The sequence below is a fragment of the Aspergillus oryzae genome, chromosome 7 (genome assembly GCF_000184455.2).
Source record: "Aspergillus oryzae RIB40 DNA, chromosome 7".
In the NCBI taxonomy this organism is placed as follows: domain Eukaryota; kingdom Fungi; phylum Ascomycota; class Eurotiomycetes; order Eurotiales; family Aspergillaceae; genus Aspergillus; species Aspergillus oryzae.
The window spans coordinates 1,972,743-1,997,543 of record NC_036441.1 but is presented as its reverse complement, the minus strand read 5'-3'; the positions used below and the strand labels follow the sequence as shown (position 1 = coordinate 1,997,543).

At 49.2% G+C, this 24,801-nt stretch overlaps 11 protein-coding genes across 11 annotated transcripts; 3 read left to right on the top strand and 8 right to left on the bottom strand.

The window, feature by feature from the left end:
* Window positions 1-167: 167 nt before the first annotated feature.
* Window positions 168-947, top strand: AO090011000787 (uncharacterized protein; the record flags this gene model as incomplete). The annotated part of the gene is made up of 1 exon (XM_023233106.1): window positions 168-947. The coding sequence occupies one exon, from the start codon at window positions 168-170 to the stop codon at window positions 945-947; it is 780 nt and encodes a 259-aa protein (XP_023093641.1).
* Window positions 948-1,196: 249 nt separating this feature from the next.
* AO090011000786 (uncharacterized protein) lies at window positions 1,197-2,603 on the top strand (the record flags this gene model as incomplete). Its single annotated transcript, XM_023233105.1, has 3 exons — window positions 1,197-1,882; window positions 2,008-2,455; window positions 2,595-2,603. The coding sequence occupies 3 exons, from the start codon at window positions 1,197-1,199 to the stop codon at window positions 2,601-2,603; spliced, it is 1,143 nt and encodes a 380-aa protein (XP_023093640.1).
* A 140-nt stretch (window positions 2,604-2,743) lies between these two features.
* Window positions 2,744-6,946, top strand: AO090011000785 (uncharacterized protein; the record flags this gene model as incomplete). Its single annotated transcript, XM_001826311.3, has 1 exon — window positions 2,744-6,946. One exon carries the CDS (start codon window positions 2,744-2,746, stop codon window positions 6,944-6,946), a length of 4,203 nt encoding a protein of 1,400 aa, XP_001826363.3.
* A 931-nt stretch (window positions 6,947-7,877) lies between these two features.
* AO090011000784 (uncharacterized protein) lies at window positions 7,878-8,367 on the bottom strand (the record flags this gene model as incomplete). Its single annotated transcript, XM_023233103.1, has 2 exons — window positions 7,878-7,982; window positions 8,092-8,367. The coding sequence occupies 2 exons, from the start codon at window positions 8,365-8,367 to the stop codon at window positions 7,878-7,880; spliced, it is 381 nt and encodes a 126-aa protein (XP_023093639.1).
* A 90-nt stretch (window positions 8,368-8,457) lies between these two features.
* AO090011000783 (uncharacterized protein) lies at window positions 8,458-9,619 on the bottom strand (the record flags this gene model as incomplete). The annotated part of the gene is made up of 2 exons (XM_023233102.1): window positions 8,458-9,196; window positions 9,549-9,619. The coding sequence occupies 2 exons, from the start codon at window positions 9,617-9,619 to the stop codon at window positions 8,458-8,460; spliced, it is 810 nt and encodes a 269-aa protein (XP_023093638.1).
* A 548-nt stretch (window positions 9,620-10,167) lies between these two features.
* On the bottom strand, window positions 10,168-11,188 carry AO090011000782 (complex I 24 kDa subunit family protein; the record flags this gene model as incomplete). Its single annotated transcript, XM_001826308.3, has 3 exons — window positions 10,168-10,566; window positions 10,635-10,925; window positions 11,066-11,188. The coding sequence occupies 3 exons, from the start codon at window positions 11,186-11,188 to the stop codon at window positions 10,168-10,170; spliced, it is 813 nt and encodes a 270-aa protein (XP_001826360.1).
* A 1,379-nt stretch (window positions 11,189-12,567) lies between these two features.
* On the bottom strand, window positions 12,568-13,623 carry aah1 (adenosine deaminase; the record flags this gene model as incomplete). Its single annotated transcript, XM_001826307.1, has 1 exon — window positions 12,568-13,623. The coding sequence occupies one exon, from the start codon at window positions 13,621-13,623 to the stop codon at window positions 12,568-12,570; it is 1,056 nt and encodes a 351-aa protein (XP_001826359.1).
* Window positions 13,624-14,346: 723 nt separating this feature from the next.
* On the bottom strand, window positions 14,347-15,651 carry AO090011000780 (L-threonylcarbamoyladenylate synthase; the record flags this gene model as incomplete). The annotated part of the gene is made up of 1 exon (XM_001826306.1): window positions 14,347-15,651. The coding sequence occupies one exon, from the start codon at window positions 15,649-15,651 to the stop codon at window positions 14,347-14,349; it is 1,305 nt and encodes a 434-aa protein (XP_001826358.1).
* Window positions 15,652-16,260: 609 nt separating this feature from the next.
* Window positions 16,261-19,748, bottom strand: AO090011000778 (putative DUF814 domain protein; the record flags this gene model as incomplete). Its single annotated transcript, XM_001826305.1, has 4 exons — window positions 16,261-17,890; window positions 17,941-19,520; window positions 19,581-19,649; window positions 19,716-19,748. 4 exons carry the CDS (start codon window positions 19,746-19,748, stop codon window positions 16,261-16,263), a joined length of 3,312 nt encoding a protein of 1,103 aa, XP_001826357.1.
* A 600-nt stretch (window positions 19,749-20,348) lies between these two features.
* AO090011000777 (coatomer subunit zeta) lies at window positions 20,349-21,058 on the bottom strand (the record flags this gene model as incomplete). The annotated part of the gene is made up of 2 exons (XM_001826304.3): window positions 20,349-20,589; window positions 20,694-21,058. The coding sequence occupies 2 exons, from the start codon at window positions 21,056-21,058 to the stop codon at window positions 20,349-20,351; spliced, it is 606 nt and encodes a 201-aa protein (XP_001826356.1).
* An 807-nt stretch (window positions 21,059-21,865) lies between these two features.
* Window positions 21,866-23,846, bottom strand: AO090011000776 (uncharacterized protein; the record flags this gene model as incomplete). Its single annotated transcript, XM_001826303.3, has 2 exons — window positions 21,866-23,142; window positions 23,204-23,846. The coding sequence occupies 2 exons, from the start codon at window positions 23,844-23,846 to the stop codon at window positions 21,866-21,868; spliced, it is 1,920 nt and encodes a 639-aa protein (XP_001826355.1).
* Between the last annotated feature and the right edge of the window lie 955 nt (window positions 23,847-24,801).

The following is a 24,801-nucleotide window of genomic DNA, read 5'->3' as shown; positions in this document are numbered from 1 at the left end:
GATTCCATTCACTACAAGACATGAAACACGACACAGCAAATAGCAGGCCATGTAGGCAACGAGGCAATTTCACTGTGAACGATGCGATTACCCCTGTAGCAAGTGAAATTTTCATTATATCTCTTAGGGCCCAGTCACACACGTCCACATTTTTGTTTATCCCTCCTATGTCTACATCTCCCAAGAACACTCACCATCCTCATCCACGTGACAGAATCGTGCCCTACAGCACTCATTTGGATACATCCTGGCTCATACAGCTTGTTCTTAGAGAGAAATATCTTTGGATCAGCAGGATCTCATTTATCTCTTCTTTCAGAAGCTTCTTCTTTTTACATACATTCGAAATGGCTCGTGGCAAGAGACCCGCCTCCTCTACCCCCTCTGTACGCACAACCAACCGTAGACGCACCCAACCCACCGACGCTGGACAAGCTAGTTCAAGCTCCACTCCTATTATCGAGAATCAGACTGTTGGCATGGACCCTGAGCTGCCAGAGGTCATTAGATCGGAACCTCATTTTGGCAAAAGACGGCTCAGCACGCAGCTGGCTCTGAATCTCCCTCCTCTTCATAAACTGAGCGACATCTATCGTTCCATCACTGCTCGAGCACTGGAGCTAAACCTTGGAGAGTTTCTTCAGCATATTGGATCAAAGCCTTTGAGGATCGTAACTGCCTGCTCGGGGACTGAGAGTCCGTTGTTGGCCTTGGAGCTGGTGCAGGACAGTGAGTGTTCCCTTATTCTTGTCTTCTTCAATAGTGGTGAGGCTGGTCTGACCGACATGTTTTCGATAGATCTGAGGAAGCACTTCAATCGAGACTTCAAGTTTCGTCATCTTTTCAGCGCAGAGATTGTGCCTTATAAGCAGCGCTATATCGATAATAACTTTCATCCGCGTCTGCTCTTTCGTGATGTTACTCAACTGAAGGACCGTGTTGCGTAAGTTCGCTCGATTTTCTTCTTTTTTTCCCCTTTTTTTGTGCTGCCCTCCCTTCCCTCTGGTTTTACTTCTGTTTTATGCTCCTTTTGTCGAATTTTCTTTTGTTTTCAATTTTTTTTGCTGCTTTGGCTCTTCTTGCATTAGCCTCACCCCCTTAGTCCGAGACGCCGTACTTGACAAGATCTCCGCTAACTGTCGCCGAAAAGTCAAACCGCTTATGGCTCTCTGGAGAAGGTTCCCAGGAACCCAGACATGTTAATTGCCGGATTCTCTTGCGTTGACTTCTCTTCACTGAACAACAAGCGCAAGACCCTCGACGGCAGCGGAGAATCCGGCGGGACATTCTGGGGGATCCTCGGCTACGCAAAGAGGTACAGGCCGCGAATAGTCGTACTGGAAAATGTACGGACAGCCCCATGGGGAAAAATCGCCGAGGCATGGGGCGGCATCGACTATTTCGCGTGCCATGCAGAGGTAGACACCAAAGCATACTACCTCCCACAAACCCGCGAGAGAGGGTACATGCTCTGCGTTGACAGACAGCGGATGCGAGAACACGGTCTGGAGGAAACGGCCATGGCGGACTGGGTCAAGATCCTGTCTCAGTTCAAACGCCCTGCGAGCTCACCGGCCGGTATGTTCCTGATGGACCCTGATGATCGTAGACTGGAGCAGATAGAGAACGATATGACGGCGCGGATAGCGTCGCATACAGTCTACAATTGGGAGCGGTACCAGGTCAGGCATCAGAACTACCGCATGAACATGGGCCTGGGACACCGTCGCCCGTTCACTCGCTCGCAGGAGGACGGATCTTCTCAGATGCCGGATTTCACCTGGCAGCCTTGGCTCCGAAGTATGCCAGAGCGAGTCTGGGATACACTTGACGCCAATTTCCTTCGCAAGCTCGTGGAAGGGTATGACATGAACCACAAAGAGTAAGCACTCTTCTAACCCTCCTTTCTACTCCAACAGTTCAATCTTTCTCTTCCTTTCTCCCCCGCCTCCTGCCCACCCTCTCACGGCGGGGGAAAAGGTATCATTCGGCTAACAGTCTTTCCAGGCGGTGCATAGAGCTTTCTCAGGGTATCGATCGAGAGGTCGACACCCGTGCGTACGGCATAGTGGGCTGTATCACTCCCTCCGGCATCCCATATTTGACCATCAGAGGTGGCCCTCTCTGTGGACTCGAGTCCCTTTCTCTTCAGGGATTACCGCTGGATAGACTGATACTTGCCCGCGAAACTCAGGCTGAACTTCAACAGCTCGCTGGAAATGCGATGAGTTCGACGGTCGTAGGCGCTGCTATTCTCTCTGCCCTTATTGTGGGCCACAAAGTACTCGATAAAGGTAGTCAGCAGCCTCGTCCGAAGAAAGAAGTCCCGAGGCACAAACGGTTTGAGCTGTGTCACGATCACGAGCTCGTTTCAGGCAGTATTAATGTCGACGAAGCGACTGATGTAACCATTTCTGATATCCAAGCTCAGGCCGCGAGTAGCGCGAGATATTGCGTATGTGAACGCCAAACCGCCATAAAGCGGGATATCCTTCGATGTAAACTTTGTGATCATACCGCTTGCTCAGACTGTGTCGGTAACCCGACTCATGATTATCAACGTGCTTCTGAACTGGTGCGTACCCAGCCTTTAGATTTCATGAGCCGACTCAGAAGCTCTCTTCCTGCTCGACTGGTCATATCCGGTATATTGCAAGAGCATTATGATGTCTTTAAGACGGGCATATCGATCGATTGTTCCCCTAGCGTCTGGAAGAAATTCTTAGGCGCTGTAGCTCTGTTAATGAGCGACGAGTTCCGCTTTGTCGACATCAAAAGGAGTTCAGTGTGGACGGTCACCTATGAGGGCAAGTATGGAGTTTTAAGTCTTGTTGTCAGTGATTTTTGGTCGTGTTGGTCGCTCCATGCAAAGCCCTCAGAGGATGAACCTGTCGTCTGTCTCATTCGCGAAATCTTCTCGAAACCAATTGCACGCATGACTCCCTATCCCAATTCCCTTTTGGAAGGCGAATGGGAGATTCTCTCCCCTATCAGTTCAAAGTGTGCGCTCATGTTCTCAGGAAGTGATCATCGCATCGAATCTTTCGAAGCAAAATGCGGTATTCAAGTTAAAGGCTTCCCTGAATCCAAAGTATGGACACAAATCACGGTTGATGGCTCTGATGATGATATCAAAGCTCTTGGAGTAGACGTCCGAGGGACATATGATCTTCTCCCTCACTGCGGAACAGCGAGTGGCTGCTTGCATAAGAAACCCCCAGTTGGAAATTCTCCCGCAATATACTTCTTTTTGGATCCCTCAAAGCTCGATGAGCCAATGTACGACTCATTTGTCTTTTCTTTGGAACACGAACGGACTCTTGGCTATGCATCACGTTCCACTATCGCGGAAGTTTCTCACAAGTGGCGGTCCTCAAGTCTGGGTTCGGAGCCGGAGTATGCCAACGTGTACTATCGTAAATCCATCAAGCTGCAAGCGGTCACGTTGGCCTCCTATATTCCGGATTCCCCCATCATCTGCTCCAATTTGAAGCCGCTCACGTCAATGGCGATCAGTAATCGGGACTGTCGTAGTGCAAATATCACTCTTCTCTCTTTTGAAGCAGAAGCCACCGCTATAGATTCTTTCTGGAAAAAGGGGCCATGGGAAGTGGCTAATCCCGTGGAAGCTCCCGCTCTTCTTGGAGATATTTCTTGGTTATTTCAAAAGGCAGTCGGTTTTTCCGCATTTCAGGATTGGATCTCAGTCAACGACGGCAAATCTTCGAGCAAATCGAATAGCCCTGTGTGTGGAGTGTGTGTACCAGCAAAGCCCCGGATCATATGGGGTCGCAACACTCGAGGACAGATCAAGGCATACGAGGATCCACACGATGCAGCTCTGTACGAACGGCAGGTCAAGCTCAGGCCTCCACCCTTTTTAGTATTCCGTCGTGTCGACGAAGAGGATAATGGACACATGCGTGTCACGCTCAACGTTCAAATGCTACTGCATCAAGCCTATGAGAGGCTCTTGGACACGAATGTCTCTGATAATGCTTCTTTCTTCTGGCGTGTCGTGCCCAATTCTTATGATTCGAGAAATCTCGTGTTCCCCGATTTCAGTCTCGTCAGCAACAGAAATAATGCTCAAAGCGCTCAACCGCCTAACTTCAAACTCGATCTGCGGCCCGAGCAGCTGCGCTCCCTCTCGTGGATGATCCACCGTGAAAGCCTTGATATTGAACCTTTCATTGAAGAAGAGGTGGAGGAAGCCCTTCTTCCTATGCTTATGTGGCGCGCAGAGGGCAAAGTATGCATGGAGAAAACCGTCCGCGGCGGTGTCCTAGCGGACGACGTTGGATATGGAAAAACAGCTATCACTCTCGGATTGATCGATACTCAGTACAGTCAGCAGACCGAGCCAGAATCTATCGATGGCTTCATCCCCACAAATGCCACTCTCATCGTCGTGCCTAAGATCATGATCAAGCAATGGCAGTCCGAGATCACGAAGTTCCTCAAAAACACATATCGTGTGTTGGTGATCGACGGACTAGCGGCATTGGGAAGAAAGATGGATCGAGATATTCAGCAGGCAGATATTGTTTTGGCTTCTTGGGCTGTTTTTAACAGCCAGAATCATTATGAGAAGCTGCAACAGTTCACCGGCATGCCGCGAGTCCCGCCAAAGGCAGGTCGCAATTTCGACGATTGGTTTGTTAAAGCGCATGCGGTGATGATGGAACATGTCCAGCTCCTGGTAGACCAAGGCCCGAGGACAGTACTTGAGTCGATTCAGGCCAGACGCCAGGAAGTCAAGGACAACGAAGCTAATTCCATATATATCCCGTCAAAGCGGCTTAGGGGAAACCAGTATTCAGACGTTCACCAAGGTCAGGATCCTGGCATCGAAGCGGGGGCTCAACATGTCGATTCATCAAGTGAGGATGAGCTGTCGGAATCTAGCGAAGAAGAGGATCCCGAAGTAATTCGGGCGAGAGTTGACAAGCTCCTCAAACTCCAACCTAGGACAACCGCACCCACGACCTCAGAAAAGGAGAAGGATGACGAGAGTGGGTCAGAAGATAGCGAGGACGAGGAAGCCCCGACGGCATCACGCTCTGGGAAAGCACAAGGCTCTGGTAAAATGGGTCAAGGTGTGAAGCGCAAGCGTGCACCCGTTAAGACGTCCAAAGTTTGGGACGACAGAAAGGAGTTCGGCATAAATAACACCGCTCAACAAACTTGGACGACAGTAAAGCTTCCTCTCCTCCATGCATTCTCATTCAATCGACTTGTTATTGATGAGTTCACTTTTGCAAACCCCGAACGACTGGTGCCTCTTCTCAAGCTTCAGGCTCGTTCAAAATGGGTCCTATCCGGCACACCGCCGCTGAACGACTTTGCTGATGTTAATACAATTGCGCCCTTCTTGGGCATCCATCTCGGTATCGACGATGACGACATTAAGTCACAAAACGCACGACTCAAGATGATCCGCAAGCAGCGATCAGAAGCAGAATCTTTCCAGGCGCTGCGGGCCCCTCGAAGTGAGGAATGGCATCGTCGACGACACGATGTTGCACAAAGATTCTTGGACGAGTTCACTCGCAAAAATGTCGCAGAGATTGATGAGATTCCGTCATCAGAACACATAGTTCTCATTCAGCAATCACCTGCCGAAACAGTTATATATCTTGAGTTGTGCAAGCAGTTGATGACATACAACCGTTTTCGTCGCCGAGGTGGCAGAAAAGGTATCAGGGGTGATCGGGAAGATAGACTGGATGAAGTGATTGGGAGCAGCAAAACAAGCGAAGAAGCCCTTCTCAAACGATGTTCATCTCTCGCTTTGCAGGGTCGCTGGCACAATGGTGTACCTGAAGAGCTCACCTGCAGCTCGCTGATTGAGACTCGATTGAAACAGCTCGAGGGCCTCAAGGAAGAACTCATGGAGAAGACCAAGCAAGCTGCGTGGGTATACTGTGCTTGTGACATAAGACATGAAAAGTTCCACGAGTTCATTGAGAGCATCAAGGCGCACGATTTTGGTGACAAGGCTGTGACGGAAAAGATATATCCACTCGTTAAGAGTGCAATACTCACTTCACAGGCAGATGACTGGGAGCTATTCTTTTCTGATCCAGCACAAGTAGCTGAGGACTCATTTGATACAGAAATGCGGGATGAGACTGAGGTGAAAGAGGACAATGTTGATGCCAGTGAAGAGGTAAGCTCTCGCGGTACTCCACCAGCTTTGAATGGGAACTTGAAGCTAACAAAAAATGGCGAACAGGCTAGTGTACAAGCCACAAAGCGTGGTGTAAAGGGTACAAAGAGTGGTAAACAAGGTGGAAAGAAAGAGAAAGCAGGAGAGCTTCCAGTCAAGCCAACTCGCATCAGCGAGTTCAAGCTCATGCTGCGAACAGTCACGAGTGGTCTTCGAAAGCTGATCCTCGAATGGGTTGCCCGGGAAAGAGCGCTCAGGTTCCTAAAGGCCGTACACCTTGTTCAGACAGGGTCAGAGATTGCTGAGTGCAGCTCCTGTCATACAACTCCAGAAGCAGCAAATCACATCAACATATTGGGCTCATGCGGTCATGCCTTGTGCTCACAATGTGCCATGAAGACAGTTCAAAAAGAAGAATGCAATGTTGAAGGCTGCCGAGGCTCAGGAAAGGAATTCAATGTCATGGACGCATCTACTCTTAAGTGCGATGAAAGGGACAGAAGTGCCAAATATGGCGGCAGCAAACTGGATAAGATGATTGAAATCATCCAGGCAGTGCCCACAGGCGATCGGATCCTCCTCTTCATACAGTTCCCGGAGCTTATAGACGTCACATCCAAAGCCTTAGAGCTGGCAAAGATCAAGTACATTGCAATCATAGCAACTGACCGCAGGGCAGCACAGAAGGTCCAACATTTTCAGGAAGCTGGTGGCTTTGGTGAGAACAAAGTTTTGATTTTGAACTTGGGAAGCGAGATGGCCGCTGGATTGTGAGTTGACTGTCAACTTGTATCTCAGTCTGTACTAATGGAGATCAGGAACCTTCAGTGTGCAAACCACGTTATATTCCTCTCACCTATGTTTGCACAGACCCAGTACGACTATGACTCTTCGATGACCCAAGCTATCGGACGAGCCAGACGATATGGACAAACCAAGCACGTCTACATATATCACCTGTTGGCAAGGATGACCATCGACACTACCCTCTTCCAAGAGCGTCATGGTAAAGTGTTGGTCGAGAGGAATGGCGAGGCCACCCTTGCTGCGAGGGAGGAGGTTGAGGAGTGGGAGATAGTGAAAGGAGAAGCGATGTCTGTTGTAGTGGACAACGCGTTCTAATGTGTGGAACAAATCTCGCTTATGATATACGTGATTCTTTCATTTTGTGTTTTTGCGTGAATATATGCACTTGGTTTTGAAAGAAACCAGTTTGGTTTGTGCGGGCAGAGCAGTTGTTAGCTGGTTGAGTTGGTGAATTAGTGGTGAATGGGGTTTCAAGAGGCTGCCGGAGACCGAAGTCCCGATACTCTGAACAGCATTTCGCCATGCACGGGTATAGGAAAATAGAACAGGTATGAAAACGTTATAGACATTAGATAAGACAGTTATATGGAACTCGTTGGAGGATAGAAATAACAAAGGTCATATCAAAACCCCATTCCTCAAACCAGCGATTCCCATTATCATCCATTAGCAGGTCATATCATTCAGATCACACTCAGGTATGTATGTATGTCTTTCCCAGTCTCTTACAACCTGCATACTTCTGCATTTGCTGACCTACCTGTATCAAGAATCTCCTCAATCAAACGTACGCAAGTCCTCGCACAGCCAATCGCAAGAGTCCATCCCGACCCACCATGGCTATAGTTATGAACGATCCGGCATGTATTCGCTCGACTATCAGCGGATTCTCTGACATTCAAATGAGAGAAGGGGTGCAAGCCTTGTGCAAGAGACTATGCCTCATGGTCTGCATCCTCGAAGACCGGCAGAAACTCAGTCGTCCGTTCCCACATCGCCTTGACTTCAGTAGAGTCAGGTGAGAGGTTCAGCTGCCAGTTATTGCATTGAGTGATTGAGCCGATCACAAGTGTATCATCGTTACGGGGAACAATGAAGACCGTCTTGCTCACCGAGCCATAGCCATCATGATTCATCTGAGCTGGAAGGAGGAACGCATGGTCCGCTGGATAACCCTCCGGCCTCCTGATCTTCTTGACTGCTCCGCGGACGGGGAATATCTGACTATCGGTTGCAAGCTCACGGGCTCCTATGCCGCTTGCATTGACAATGATATCGGCATGATATTCACTCAGTAGCTCTTGTTCATGGAGACGGAGATCACCAATAATTTCTCTAGTCTCTAGAACAGCTCCTTTGCTTTGAACAAGTCTCTTTAGAAACGCCATAGCAACATCAGTGTCAATCATGGGAGCTGCATGCTGATATGCGCAAGCAACATTAAACTGTTTCTTCGGGTCCACTAGATCTGCCAACACTCATGAATTAACATTCTTTCCACCATTGGCATCAGCCATGCAGTGATAATTGATTTTCAACTGATCCCTGAAGGGCGAATCCACGCTCTCGTCCAGTGTCTTCATTTCAAAATACTTGTCACAATGCCTGTCATCACGTCCATGGACACAGGACTCGTCCTCAATCGGGTGCTGAAAGAACTGAAACAAGGTCTTCATCTTCGCCCCAAACTTCCCAGCCCCAGCAGCCCGTTCCAGGCCATCACCAATAAGCTCATCCCGGTTCGCCATCAACCGATAGAACTCAAAACTCTGCAAAGGCCACTCCCAATACTGCTCCAGAGTTGAGCACCCGAACAACGGTGTCTCAATCACTGTGATGCCGCACCCACCAGGTGGGTACTCCCATAAAGCACCAGCAATCTGCGAGGTCAACGGCTTCGCGAGACTTGCCCATTCCTTAGACACGACGGTGACGCGGTAGCCCTTGTCAAGGAGAATCCAAGCCGTCATCAGACCGCCAACGCCGCCCCCAATGACAAGGACATGCTTGGAGCGGTTTTGCGCTTTCTTGGGGCTTTCGGGTATCTCTACGGTTGTAGAGAGCGTTAGCTCTTCTAGATAGGATAAGATAGCGTTCAGGGTGATTCTTGTAGCCATTGGAGGAAGAAATAGTTGTATTGAAGTTTGGCTTAGAGAGAAATGCTCTTGATTTCGAGTTTCTACACCAAGTGCACACAGATAGGAGACACGGTGTGCTCTTTATAAGAGCAGTTCTTGTACTCGCAAACATTTACATCCATCAAAATACACCATGCCAGACCATTGTTATGCATAGATATGGTTTTATTGATTCCTTCGAAGGCTACCGCTGTTTCAAGAACGGTACAATCTTACTCCTTCCACGCAGTTCAACAAAATTCGCCGCCACAATCGTTGTACACATTGCATTCAGCATATTATACGTCGTTCTGACAGATCAATTTGCTTAGAGTACCTCTCCAGTGGCTTTCGAATCTCAACACCCCCTGGATATTCTACGTCTCGGTGTACTTGTGGGGCATGATATATGTATAACACAGCGTGATATAAGCCTTCGCATTACGCCGTACAGGACGATCATCAGACAATTGACAAATATAGATTGGTCTGTGCAATTGCTGCAGGATCCCGTATACTGCATTCCGTCTTCTGCAGAAACCAGTGTTCTAAGGCATATACAACCCGGTCTGGACTCTAACCCTATCCGACTTCACCCGTGGGTCTGGTTGTTATTTGTTCAGTTGTCCCGGCGGCTGGTATGTTTGCTGGCCTGGTTGACGATCTCGGGGAGGGTGGTGTACTTGCTTGATTTGTTGGGGTTGGGATCCTTATGCTTAATCTTATGTCCATTATACGTATCATGGACCTTTTCCTGAGTCTATTCGGGAATTGACGTACTGCGTTGGTTGTTGCAAACATGCCTTGGAAGGGGGGTAATCAGGGATTCGAGAAACGAAAACTGCATTGGGTACTGCTAAATAGAACTTCTATGGTAGTCTCTACCATCAATGTTTGACTTCTTCGAAGAAAAACATCAAACAAGCATACTGTACATAATCGACATCTGGCGGTCCTGTCCCGTGTCTACCGGCCAGGGAAAATAAACTAGAAACGCGAAAGGATAATCCCGACTCCAACGCATCGAGTCAGAATGAACTTCTTGAGATGAAATTATGATTTGTCATATATTTATTGCTGCTGAGGCTGGTCCAAAGCACCGTCCTTTCTCATCATCGTCTCCGGATCCCACACAGGGTTCTTTAGGTTTGTCAGTCCGGCGCTGTTCTCACAGGTGTTTCTTCCACTCATTGGGCCAGGGGCAGGAATCTGGACGGTCTTGCCGGCGTCGGTGGCAGTCGCGGACTCCTTGAGTGCGGTGAGGAGAGTCTTCATGGACTCGGGAGTAAGATCCTCGTAATAATCGTCGTTGATCTGGACCATAGGGGCGTTGACACAGGCGCCCAAGCACTCGACTTCAAGCAAGGTGAAGAGTCCATCCTCGGTGGTGTGTCCGGGGGTGATGCCGAGGTGTTCCTGGATAGCTTCAAGGATCTTGGTGCTGCCGCAGCCTCCGAGCTGGCATGGCGTCTGGTCCCAATCACGTCAGCAGATGTCACTTATTAAACCAAACCAGTAAAAGACAATGGTTCTCATACCGTTGTGCAAAGCTGAACAAAGTATTTGCCAACAGGCTCACGGTTGTACATGGTATAGAAAGTAGCGACTTCGTAGACACGCATGGGGGGCATCTCCAGGAGGCGGGCGACCTCGTTCATGACGCTAATGCTGGTGAAGCCGTGCTGACGCTGGCCCAGATCCAGGAGAGGCATGACGGCGGCCTTCTTGTACTGGGGAGGATAGCGCTTGAGGATCTCATCGATCAATCGTTGGTTCTGCTCGTTGAACGTGAACGGGATGCTCGGGTTGTTGGTAGGCTTGTTGCGGTGCTGGGAATCTATCGGTCAGCAAAGACACGGTCTCAAACACCCCTTCATCTTTGCACCCATTGAGAAAAAGCAAGGTATCCGAAAAGATTGCGACCGCCAATATTCTTCAATGGGCTATCGCAAAGATAATGTGAACGTACCACGGAAAGGGAGTCGCTGCAACGTTGCGGACCAGCCGAGAACGGTCTGCATTGAGTCTTGGGGGCGCGCTGGAAGAACTGACGACCGACCCGAGGGACGGCGGGGAAGAATTTCGAAGCCATTGCTGGCGGGAGAGAGGGGATATGAGTGGACGGGGGAGGAGGAGAGCGACACTGATGGATTGATTATTGAAGGTGGACGATCGATTTGGAGTCGAAGAGGCGTTTTGCGGGAGCTGCGGTTGGCCAATCAGCGGCGACAGATTACTCCCGCCTTGTGTGCCAATCATTCATTACTAACCCCCAATTGAGAGAGGGTTCATATATCAGTGACTACAACTTCAACTACTACATGAAAGTGATTTCCTTTTCACTATTGATCTGAATTACCACCAAGAAAATCATTGGTACCAATGGGTTGCTAACTCAGTTTGTCTCCATTGAGACCCCGATCAATCACAACTATAAACGCCCGTTATGCATATAACACCGTCATCGCTATTAACCATCAACTCCCCTCTCCCCTAAGTACTAATCCTATAGTGACGGCGCCCTTTTCATACTTCCTCGAGTTTATAGACCTCATAGGCAACCTCCTCGTACGGATGCGCCTTGATCAACGCATCTACCGCCTGCAACATGATGCTCCGACCGAAACACATCACTTCGACCTTCATCTCCTCCACCGTCTCTAACGCCCCTGCAGCTCCAATCGCGGGGTTGGCTTCATCAGACGGCAGGAATTGGCCTTGACCCGGCATCTGGAAGCAGCACTTGGTATATTTACCGCCCGGGAAGGTCCCTGCCCCGGTCGCGAAGATGGCCTCTTTACACGCTTCGAGGTGGGAATGCGGGACGAAGAAAACGAGTTTGTAGCGGCCCGAGGCTGAGGCTGAGTCTGAGGACATGGTTCTTCTCTGATAGATGTAGTTGGTGGTTTTTGCGGCGGGTATAGAGCGTGAGGGGGAATGGAGAATAGTAGTAGCTGGTGACTGACGGAACCCGCGACGGATGGAGTTGTGTTGGGGTCGCAAGACGGCTCTGCAACCTATCAGGGTGAGAGAGGAGGGGATGGTTGGGCGCATTTGCTTATTATCTGGGATAAATTGCTAATGAATAAGATGTACCCTATCTTGTTGGGTACTCCTCCAGTGATTCGTCCTGTTCTTGGCAACTGGTGCTGTCCGTTAGTAATCTTTGCGTAGACGTCTTCGAAACCATGCGTATTTGAATAGTCTACAAATAACTCCACGATTTCTACTATCCGGCCTTCAATCTAATCTTTCTTTGTAGAACCATATACTTTCTTTTATACCTAGTCACATTGGTTACTTTGCAATTGGGACAGTATCGATTCCTAACATGGTACACATGATATTTTAACTAAACCCTACACAGAAATATATAGGCTAGATTGTTCTATCAGCAGGACTGTGCGAAGTGAGTATAATTTAGTAAAAGTAGCCTGTATGTATCGTACATCTAGAGGAAAAGCCACCCAGTTAAACAGCAGCAACATGTCTTTGCACATGATCATCAATACGCTTCAACAGCTCCGTCTTCCTCTCCTCCCCAATCCAGCTCCCCTTAATACTATTCTCAGCAATAACCCTCCACTCATCCACCGTCAGCTGAAACGCCTCCTGCACAGCACAATAATTATCCAAAATATACCCTCCAAAATACGCCGGATCATCACTATTAATAGAGAACATAACACCCGCATCCAAGAACTTACGAATAGGGACATGCGCAATAGACTCGACACAACGCAACTGCAGATTCGAAATCGGACAAACAGTCAACATAATCCGATCCCTCACCACCTTCTCCATAAGCACAGGATCCTCCACAAGCCTAATCCCATGGTCGATACGCTGCGCGCCCAGCTCCAGCGCAGCACTAATATACGACGGATCACCCTCCTCGCCGGCATGAGCCGTCAGCCTGATCCCTTTCGCCGAGGCCGACGAATACAGTTCCCGGAACATGTCCTTCGGGGGTCCGACTTCCGTCGACGACCAGCCTAGTCCATGAACGACCTCGTTGTCGAAGTGTTCCTGATCCAGGGCTTCCTGGTACACCCGTGCGGCGTTGTCGACGGGAAGATGGCGCACGAAGCACAGGATGAGACGGGTCGTTAGACCTAATTCCCTTTCAGCGCGCTGGCAGCCGGCTACGAAGCCTGAGACGATGGTCTCGTAGGGGATTCCCCGGTCTCGGTGGACTTGTGGGTCGAAGAAGACTTCTGCGTGGTGGACGCCGTCGGCGTGGGCTTTTTGGAAATAGGCCCAGGCGAGGTCTGCGAAGTCGGATTCATGGTGTAGTACTGACATGCCGATGAAGTAGAAGCGCAGGAAGTCGTCGAGAGATGTGAAATGGCCATAGCGGTGGCTGAGAGCCTCGATGGACTCGTAGGCTGGTTCATTAGGGAGTGAGACGTTGTTTCTCTTGGCTAGTTCGAAGATTAGGTCGGGGGCTAGACAGCCTTCTAGATGGACGTGGTGCTCGCATTTGGGGAGACCATGCAAGAAGTCGTGGAGATCGGATTTGCACATTGTTTTGTCTTGAGACTGTACGGGTTTAAATCAGAAGATAATGTAAAAATAGTGCTCTAGATGGGTTTAAAATTTTATAAGAGGGTGTATGTACAACAAGAGTGTCTTATAAAAAAAGATTATATAAAGAGAAAGGATGTTTGAGGCTTCCAAGTTGTGACCCTTGATATGCCGATCTGAAGTTTGAGTCAACTACTCATTATATGGATCATGTATACAAATTAATGAAGAATCTTAATTTCTGTTTCCTGCTTGTTTCAAATTTCAAGTAGTACTTTAGTCAAGTGGACTTACTGAACTAATCAAAAACCAATATCCGTTCATGGTGTGATAGTATTGGGCTACCAAGAAAGTCGAAAATTTTGAATACATAGCAGGTACAAGGTATTTCACATTGGTGAAATTTAAAATCCATGTCTTCTAATCAAGTGACCCACATGAACTTTCACCAAATCTTCAGTCCAGATAAGACGCAATCTGATAAGCCGACCCAAGCCCTAGTATAATCGTAGATGGTCATGAGGGGTCGGAGACTTCCGACTTCTGAGCGCCGGAGAGCGGAGATAAAAGAGAATAAATTACTGTTATCTTCGTGGGGATCATCTCAATTTCGTATTTTGAATTATAAACGCAATAGTAAGCTCTATCTATAACCAGGTACCAGGAAGAAGGGAAAATATGTAATCAGAGCATCGTCTACCTTTTTAGCTGTAGCCTATACATCTAGACTCGCAATTCTGCCCCCGCAGCTTTACGGAGACGGTTCATGACGGCAGCTGCGCGATCGCCTTGTTGATCCGAGATGCCCTCTACATAGATGACATCCACCTCCATTTCATCCATGGCCCGCAGCGCCGCAAATAGCCCGCGCGCAATGGACTCGACGTCGGGCCCAAGATGACAATCAAAAGCCTCCTTGAACGCAGGACTACGACCGGGATTGCCCGTGATGGGAACAGAGAATCCCGCAAGGCCGTCGATCAATGACGGAAGGGGCTTGAGAGTTTTCTCAATCTCTTCATCAGATAATAATCCGAGACCCCGCTTCCAGTGCTTCGTTCGTACAATACCAATCATATGTGCTCCAATCGCCGTGTCTTCCAGGTCCTTGCGGATATGCTTGGTGACAGACTGCTCCTTGGAGCCAGCCTCGAAAAGTACCACACGTGCCTTGGGAGAATAGTGTCGGTATTTCATGCCCGGTGCACGAGGAATCTCCTTAACGTCGAGGGTACCATCGTGGTATCCAAGTTGTACATTTTCCCAGCCGGCGCATGTCCGGATCTCTTCAATGCCAATACCGCCTGGTCGCAGAATGGCTGGAGGGTCACACAGACCATCAACCACGGTGCTCTCAACACCCACACCGCAAGAGCCACCATCAAGGATTAGCTCGATACGGCCCTGAAGATCATGATACACATGCTCGGCCGCTGTCGGGGATGGTTTGGTCGATGCGTTCGCCGAGGGTGCCGCCAGCGGCCGGTCCGCAACATGGATCAGTAGCCGTGCAAGCGGCGAAGAAGGCATGCGCGCCCCAAAAGTCGTCAGTTTGGAAGTAACTTCCTTCGCCAGAAGCGATCCAGATGGATTCGGAAGAAGAATCGTAAGAGGACCTGGCCAGAAACGGGCGATCAAGGATTGATAGACGGAAGGAATTGTGTTTCTCGGGCTGTCGGATGCGCTCGTAGAACCCGATTCCTGCGGGTTGAGTAGCCGTTCCAACATTTCGAGTGAGTCGATATGCACAATTAAGGGATTGTCCGACGGTCTTTGCTTGGCCTTGTAGATCCCTTGCACCGCATCGCTTCGTGTCGCATCAGCTCCCAAACCGTACACTGTCTCTGTAGGAAATGCAACCGGAATATTGCTCGTCCGAAGGAGCAGAGCAGCCTCCTCAATCGCGGCAGCTTCTGCCGTTTTGTTGCTGCGCTCGCTATCCCACCACTCTGAAAGGGATTTATTGCCAAGGCCTTCTTTATTCAATCGGCGGACCGACAAGATCCGAGTTTTCTCCTTGGACGACATGGTGGTGGTAGTGCTCAAAAACCTCGTAAAGCTGCGCGGACAGCCGCCAGCGACAAGGCGAGAGAGGAAGGAAACCAGCTTCGCTGATATAGTCGGCAAAACTTCAGAAGTACGGACGAGTGTCGCGGGGTGACTCAAAACGCGAATAGATTGGGTGGTGGAGAGCGTTTTCGGCCCTACAAAGCCTTATTTGTTAGGTAAATTCCAAGTGGAGTCCGTCCAGACCAGACGCCCCTCCTTGAGGGACTTACCAAACTAGATAGAGATTTTGCGAAAAGACTGATGTCGCCAATTGCGGTCTTTGAACCTGCCGAAAATTTGATCTTTCCGATGACGTCGATTTGCATGTATGACTAAGCAGAAGGACTGTGTATGCAATGCATACAAGTTCACTCTGATATAGTGTAAGTGCTAGCTCTTGCAATGGAGATGGAAGTCTATATAATAATAAGTACCTCGGAGAGGCTCAGAGTGAAAAGGATTCGTTAGCAGATCTTCATACGTGACCCGAACGTTGATTCAGGATGGTTGACATTGTAACCATCCAAGGTGTATGTATATAGAAGAATAATAATACAACATGCCAAAGGCTATGTACAAGATCGTAGTCTATTTCTTCTTTCCACCCTTTCCACCCTTTCCACCTTTGTTACCACTGCCACCACCTTTTCCTTTTCCTTTACTATCGCCTCCTCCACCGCCAGCTCCAAGCATAATTCGCACCTTCCCAACGGGAACGCTGTTGATGATCTCGGTCTCTTTCCATGCCTTGATCACATCACCTTCCCGGGCCCGGAGTTTCTCTGCATCAGCAATGCTGATGCCAGCTTCTTCAGCATATTCCTTCTTAACCTTGCCAGTGGTGGTCTCAGCCACCCATCGTCCGAGTATCTCCTTGACGGCCTTACCCTTCTTCACCGTACCTGGCTGCAGTTTGACCTTGTATCGGTATCGACTCAATGCTGACCAGGGAGCACAGACTGGAATGGCTGCAAGAATCTCATCCTCAGGACGAGGCGTCCCAATCAATGCTGGGATCCACTCAAGGTCTGCTGCCTCTGCGGCAGCCGTCTCTTCATCGTAATCATCACCACCTTCCTCAAGCAGGGCCTGTCGTCTGCGTTCGGCTTCTGCAGCACGCTCATGCTGCGCCTGACGACGCTTCTTCTGTGCCTCAGCTTCTTTCTCGCGATTCGCCTTAGCTTCGGCGGCGGCAGCAGCCTTACTAGCTTTGCCTTTGTTGGCCCCAAGCAAATGAAGAGCTAGTTCACGATCTTCATCATCCTGATCAGCGTACTTAGCGGCCGCTTTCTTGGCTTTCCCTTTCTTGCCTCGGGTAGGTGGCGGTGCCTGTTTGGCGTTGGTTGCTTTGGCAGTTGAGTTCTTGCCGGGTGCTTGCTGGCCAGCCTCGGACGAATCAGGAGACTTCCCCTTCCGAGGCGATTGCCTGGCCGTTGCGGAGAGCCGGTGTTCACTTTCATCTTCCGCTGGCGCATCTGCTGAAGCTGTCTCTGCTTCTTCCTCATCCAACGCATCCGCTTGCTCTTCTGGCTCATCTGCAACCTCTTCACCATCAGATCCGGTATCCTTTTCTCCCTCCTGTGCGGCTTCAGTATGAGGAGACTCCGACGGTCCACGCTGTAATGGGTTTCGAGCGGGAAGTGAATCAGCATTGTCTTGTTCGTTTTCTGAGTCCGAACTTTGCTCTTCAGCTTGTTCTTTAGGGTCCAGGGAAGGTTTATGAGCTTCCTCTGTCTCCTGTTGTTGCTCAGATCGCTGTGTGCTTTCCCCAGCTTGCTCGTGACCACCCTCTCTGGTTGCCTCCGGCGCCTCAGGCTCGTCAACAAAGTGGGTTTTGTGGTTTTTCAGGCTGTCTTTGCTGATTTGGAATGTCACTCCGAAACCTAAAACGAGTTGCGACGGCGCAAGGAAGTTCTTCTCTCCCTTGACCAAGAAATCTCCCATGGGGAGAAGCCCTCCCACTTCAGCTGTTTTTGTTATCTGACTGGCCTGGACCCACCATGCAGACATGACAGCTTTGGAATCCCATGCACTCGATGTGGCAACGCATAGATTGCCAGCCTGTGAAAGGGTGCTTGGTGGTATTGGCGCGGTAGGGTCTTTCGATCTATTCTTGACAATCATAGGTCTAGCTCCTTCCAAATCCGCATGCACGAAGATATCCCCTTTCTTAAGATGGCGGCGGTAGAGCAACTCGCTCTGCATAGCGTCTCGACCACTGCAATAGTTAGTACACATCCATGTGAAGGGAGTAATAACAGAACTTACCCCAGGACAAGGTATCCTTCCGAAGAGATGAAGAAGAGGAACTTTTCAAACCAGAAGGGTTGTCGAGTTTGCCGGAGAGTTTGTTTCTCTTTTTTCATGCCCCGTTTAAGGTCTTCCGTTACTTTCTTTTCGTGGCTTTTGAGCGCTTTGGTAGATGACTGGGCCGTCCTTTGTTCCTTAACGGCAGCCTGTTTCTTCTGCTCATAGTACTGCTTCGCATTCGCCCATGGAGAGATACCCAGATCGATGTCAATAGTCAGTACCGACGGGGGTTGTTGGCTTTCGCCATTGTCCTGCTCGTCCTCGGATTCCTCAGACTCGTCGCTCGAGAATAGCTCGTCTCCTTCATCTTGTTCGTCGCCGGCTTCTCCAAGGAGCAACGTGATCGTGTTTTCATGGAGTTTCAAGGGTAGTTTGATAATTCTCGCCACAGGATTTCCTCGGCTCTGCTCCATTTCGATAAGACGTGCGATTTCTACCCAATCCATGCCCTGAGCGATCAAGCCATTAACCGCATCCATGGCTTCTTGGACACGATAAACATTATCCTCGATCGCACTTGCTTTGCGAATATGCAGCTCTTGTTGTTCTTTGAGGGCACCTATTTTCTTCTCGTGTTCTTGTCTCACTGCCTCAAGCTTTCTCTTCGCTGCCTCCTCGCGTTCTGTAAGCCGAGACTCTAGCTTCTGAGTCTCGATCGAAGAGAAATATTCGTCAACCGTGGCATTCAACGAGGGAAATTCCAAAATGCTAATGCCCGGTTTTCCTTCAAACTGCCGAGGCTTGAATGGGTGGAAATCCTCGTAGAGAAGGTTGCCTGTCTCCGAAGGCTTCTCATTCTCATTAGCCGACTGAGAAACACTGCGGTTATCTTCTTTCGCAACAATGTAACCAGGATGACTCTCTTGCGTTGAAAGTCTTGTATTCTCATTCTGGGCCTCCTGCAAAACACCGTTGACTTCCTGAAGCAGGCTTTCATCCTGTAGTACCTTATCCAATGGTGTTGTTGGATCAACCTCCTTTGTCACAAAAGCATGGTCCAGCAAAAGGGGAGGGTATTCTGGGAAGCCTTGAGAGAGAGCCTTCCTTAACACGTCCGCATTTTTCTTCTTTGACTTTTTTGGTGCTCCGTCCTCACGCGCAAATAGTGCTTTCGCCTTCTCCAGTGTCTCCCTGATCCTGTCTAACGTGATTTCCGGGATCCCGTGGTAGTTCTGCTTGTTCGTCACCGTGTACTGAATTCCAACTCTCGCCTCCTCTCCCTCGCTAACAGAGACCTGGCGGTATAGAGCCAAAATATTATGTTCGCGGTCGGTGATAATGATGTTTCCCCCCGCAAAGAACTCCAAGAACATGTGGTACATGCCATCGCTGAACGAGATGTCAATAATGCGATCAGTGCCGATCTGCTTAACCGAAGTGATGCGTCGCGATCTAAGAAATTTGCGCATGCGGGTCACGAAAGGGGATGGCATGGAAGCCGTCGCCCGCGAGTATTGGGTGACATGGCATCGGAAGCCTGAGTCGACGATGAGCTGCTTGCGATGATCTGGTTTTGCAAGTTTGAACAAAAAGATCCTCTTGAGACAATGACCCGCGTTAGTTGGATATATAATGTTGCTGGAAAACAAAACACATACCGATGAGAGATCATATATGTTCGACACTCGCAAATTGACGATCTCCGAAGCGAGTTCCTGGGAGATGACCTGAAAGGTTCGTGCATGAGTCCAACTGAGTTCCGTTCAAAGTTATGAACATCCGCCAAAGCATACCTTAACGTCCAACGACGAGAATCGCTGCTTCATCTTTTTTTCTAAATTTAGCTTGAGACTCCAGGAAAATGAGCCAGTACGGCGAAAAGTGGCTGGTGAGCAAGAAGTTTGCAAAGACCAAAATGGGACCAGCGTAGGCAAAGAGCGTGACGTATGCGGGGCAGTTTTTCACTATTTATCGATCGCTTTTCCATGCCATTCGATAGTGGTTTTAACCGCATAAGCCCAGCCCACAAAATTGTGGAGAATATCATGATTGAATTCGGGTATTTTCTACTCCGTACAATGGCTAGAATGCTGTTTGTCTGATCTTCTGTTGCTTTGTTTCTTTTGCGATATCTCGAGACTGTGTGAGACAAGGGATTGCCCTCCCCTGCCGACAAATGACAAGTGTAAACCCGCATCAGATCATGAAGGAGTATCTCTATAGAATCTTCAGGTGTCCCCGGAAGAAAAAGAACGAGACAATCAAATAAATCAATCAACATCGTGAAATAAATAAGCAACACGCACAGTACCACGCCGGGACCAGCCACATAGTATTAAATGAAGAAGGATAAAATAAGACATCAAATGCATAACCATGCGAGAAATCAACCAATTCAAACACGCCCAAGTGGTATGTAAGCCCCTCTACATCTGCCGCAAGCCCTCGGCCAAGCGCCTCTTTCCAAGCTCCCAGGCATTGAGCAGACCTTGTTCGGACAGATCGATACTCTTCAGATTCGGCGCATCGGCCTGAGGGGCACGGCTCACACGCGAGGAGATAAGAACAGGGTCCGTCTCGAGAATAATACCATCATCAATGATCTCATCGATAGCCAAAGCAACAAGATCATAGTTCTCGACAATCGTGCGCTTGTCAGTAGCACCCCTATCCCGGAGAAAAAAGTAAACGTTAGCTTCCACCAACCTACTCCCATACCCACTGTCGTATCTCGCAACACCGAGACCAAGAATCAGGGGAAGATAACATACTTGAACAAGATACCCAAAGCATCCCTCAATGACAACACGACATTATAAAGCAGAACTTCGTTCTCATCAGCACTCCCGACAACGTAGAGCATGACATCGCTCTCCATCTTGAAGACGACGATCCGGTTGTCGTATAGGATCACATCGCTAGTCTGCTTGTTTGTCTTCTCGAGGAGACCCTGTTCGAAGGCCTTCTGTTCTTTGACCGTGGGATAGGGGTTTGCGCCGGGGTAATCGGTGGAATTGGGGGCAGCACCGGCCGGGGGGTGAGGCGGAGAGTAGTATTTGGCGAAGATGCGAGAGCCGTCGTCGGCCGACATTAGGAGGACGGCATTAACGGAGAAGAGGGACATGGAGCCGGGCATTTTGTAATTGGGGTATCCTCTTTTCTTTTTTTTTTTTTTGTTTGTGAATTGCGTGTGTGGTTCTCGGCCTTTGTGTGTAGTTGGTACTATCTATTTACTGTCACGCTGGCCGGTATCCGGAGGTCGTATTAATGTTGTTCCGGAGTATAGGATGGAGGACACCGTTTTTATTAGCCATGGGTGAGTTTTTAAGTGAGTTTTTTCTTTGAGGTTAACAAAAAATAAGTGAAACATGCTCTAGGGTGGGAAGGATTTCTGAGTAGAATTGTTTCTAGATCGTATTATTGAGACATTGTACCTATTTAATTGATATACACAACGTGTCCGCAATCAGGACATACAGGACCATCAGAGACAAAGTAGTTTCACAAAAATTATCACTCTATAAACAGAGTATTTCAATCATATGTTCATCAAGGAGAGGGAGACATAAGCAAGACCGGAATATCGTCATAATCAATCTTCAGCAAATATCCAACAGTAGAAGGTTTCAACGAGCGTCCAAGCATAAACATGGGTAACATGACAAAAATCCCCGATGGCGTGGCCATGAAATGTCAAAGAAACATATATAATAAGTTATCCAACAACAGATTCATCGCCATCATAAAGTCCATAAGGTAAAAAATGATTGAAACATGACGACATTCTGGGTGTTCTAAACGCACAACAAAGGCCGCAGAAAAAAGTAGGCAGGGGAGCCTTGTAAGGACAAACGCCAAAATAAAAAGTAAGAAGAAATAAAAGAGGCAGGCAGAAGAGCAATTCTCAAGAATTAAAGGTTACAGCCAACGACATAATGCAGGTTTATGCAGAATCACCTGTGTTTGGCCGGTTGAACCATGGAATCCAACTGCCACGGTTCGCCTTCTTCCGAGCTTCTTCGTCGTCTGCTGCCTTGGTTTCACTAACAAGGCGCAAGGGGCGCAGCTTGCTCTGAGTCATTACCGCTCCGGTATAGTTTGTCATTCCGTTGCTAGAACGAGGAGAGCTCGAGGTTGCACCTGTGGAAGCCGTATCGCCAGGTGGCTCGCTCGTAACACTGTTGGAGCTGCTCATCTGGCTGCGATCATGTTGACTGGATAGCGATGGGGCGCGATTACTACCGCTCATGCCAGACATATAGCTCGCCCCAGACAAGACGCTTGTGCGGGATCCAGGTCCCATGAGCGTAGGGCTCATTGGGCCCCCAGAGTTGCGCCCGCGATAAATTTGACCAACCACGGCAGCGGCAGCAACATCGGTCTGTTCTGATCTCGTTCTGCGATGGCCTCTCGCCTGGACACGATTCATGGGAATGCTAGGAGCGGTTTCCGGGTTCTCATGGGGCGTCGCTGGGACAGAGACCGCGCTTGTTGGAGGAGGCGGCATCATGCTGGAAGGACGCGACCGTTGAGGTCGTTGCGTCGGGCCAGCCACGACGGATCTGGCTCTCTGCAAGAAAGACTGAGCATCCTCCTTGTCGGAGGGCGTCGGTGGAAGTTCCTTATCAGTACTTGCCCGCTTAGGAGGGTCATTCTCGTTCTTGTCTAAAATGGTCTCGAACCCATCATGTTGTAAGAGACGGCTGATGATGCGCTCGATATAAAGGGTGAGGGCTTTGTTCTGGTCCTTCAGCGCCTTGATCTCTGCCTCGAGCTTGCGGTTATTATCGTTATTATCGTTATCCGCTCTTGCGTCTACAGACTCAAGTTCATCAGCCAGCGAACCCAAACCGCTGCCAGACTCCTTAGTCTCTTCAGCTTCGGGGTGGGCTTCTCGCATGAAGTCGCCCTTGGTGAAGTCACCATTAAGCGTTTTCTCACTAAGGAGTAGCTGGTAGCTCTCGTTGTCCTCCATGAGACGAGCGTTGGCCATACGAGCCTCCAGAAGTTCTTTCTCTAGTTCCCGTTGACGGCCGCCACCTTTGTTTTCCATCTCCACGAGTTTGATTTGGGATTCGGCCAGTTCAAGGCGAAGGGATTCGATCAATTTATCCTTCTGCAAAAGCAGTGTGGAGTTGCTTCGGGACGGGCTCCGCTCAATCTGAGACGAGGGCGCAAACTGTCCATCGACATCCGGCGAGGACCGATTACGGAAACTGGCTAAAAGGGAAAGTTAGAAACAAAGACCGGGGGAATGTGGAGAACAAGAGGAGAACCATACAAGAACGAGACACATTCTTATCTGCATCAGAGTTGATTCGCTCCCTCTGAGCTAGAGAATCCTTAAGACGCTGGATGGTGGCCTGCATCTCTTCTTCCCGGCTCGCCTGCTGCTCCTTTTCCTGAAGCATAGCGTTCCGCTCCAGTTCATGCGCCTGTTCCAGATCACGTATCTGCCGGACATGGTCACGGATCTCACCATTGAGGGCTTCAATCCTGCTGTCCCTCTCATGAGCCTGGTCCTCCAGTTTTCCTTGCTCACTGACGGCCTCATCGAGTCGCATCTGCAGGACACCCAACTGCTTCTGGTATTGCTCAGAAGCCGTTTCGGCTTTCTGCAGTTGTTCCCTCAACTCTTCGATGAGGGCAGCATTCTGAGCCCGTGCTTCTTCCTCGGAAGGATCGCGATTCACTTTTGGAACACTCGAGGTGCTGAGGTTGGACCGACCGGGTTTTCTGGCCGCAGCCCGCGCTGACACTGGGCCCGAGCCACGGAGGGATGGAGATCGAGATATTCCATTCGTAGTCGTACTGGGAGACCGGGTATGGCTTCGCGATGGAGTGCCATTCACCGTATGATTTTCTGCGGGCGAAGATTTGGTCGAACCGCCTGGCGTTCCAGGCTTCCGGGGTGTCGTAGACATTGTCACCGGCAATGATGATGCTCACACAACGAGCGGTGGATTGTAAGAAGAAAAGACAACCCAGAAAGGGGCAATTCCAAGAATTGAGGGCAGTGATGAAACGACCGGGAAATTAAGTGATAAATTTAAGGATCGGGGAAGGTATATAGTAGTAGCGGTCAAAACACAGTGGACACTATGCCGTAGTGGGGGAAGTCTAGTTTGTTAAGTAGTAAGTAGTGGTCGTTGGATTTATGGCTGGTACAAAGACGAGCCCCCTTGGTTCAAAAACATAAAACAAAACCGGTGGGAAGAAAAGAAATTTATAAGCAAGAGGAAGGTATAAATATCTATCAGGGAAAGACAAAAAAGGTGTATCACGTTAGGGATAATTCCAGAGTCGAGGAAATTCTGGGGATGGGATAATGGCTTATTTTATTACAGACATTAGGGGGGGGTTGATGATCCCGTATGAAAACGGGCAGCAGAGCAGTATTAAAGTGGGTAAGTAACGTTCCATACAGCGATAATACATCTGTCGCTGTTGGTTGCTCAGGGAATTTAGTGCTAGTTCAACTTTTAATAAATAGCGCAACGGGGGAAACAACAATTTGCTAGGTACTTCCTCTACTCTCTTTCTGTTGGAGGTTGACTCGCTCGCAAGTATGCATGAACTACTACAACTCCAAATGCATGAATTTGACTGTCCGAGAGACTACCCAGAACCAACTATAATACTCCATCCTATTATTTGTTATTACCACCACCACTATTACTGTGGTTACTGAAGTGAACGGCATATGCAGAAGAGATCCTTTCACCGGGGAGACAACTTCAAACCTAACAACAACCTAACGCGACATATGGCGGGATAAAGATAGTAGTACAGAGCCGATAGTCGTACCGTAAATCACCTTAGTTCCTTGCTGCGTACAGGGTCTCGCCATCTTGTCCATCTTGTGAAAAGAATAAGAAT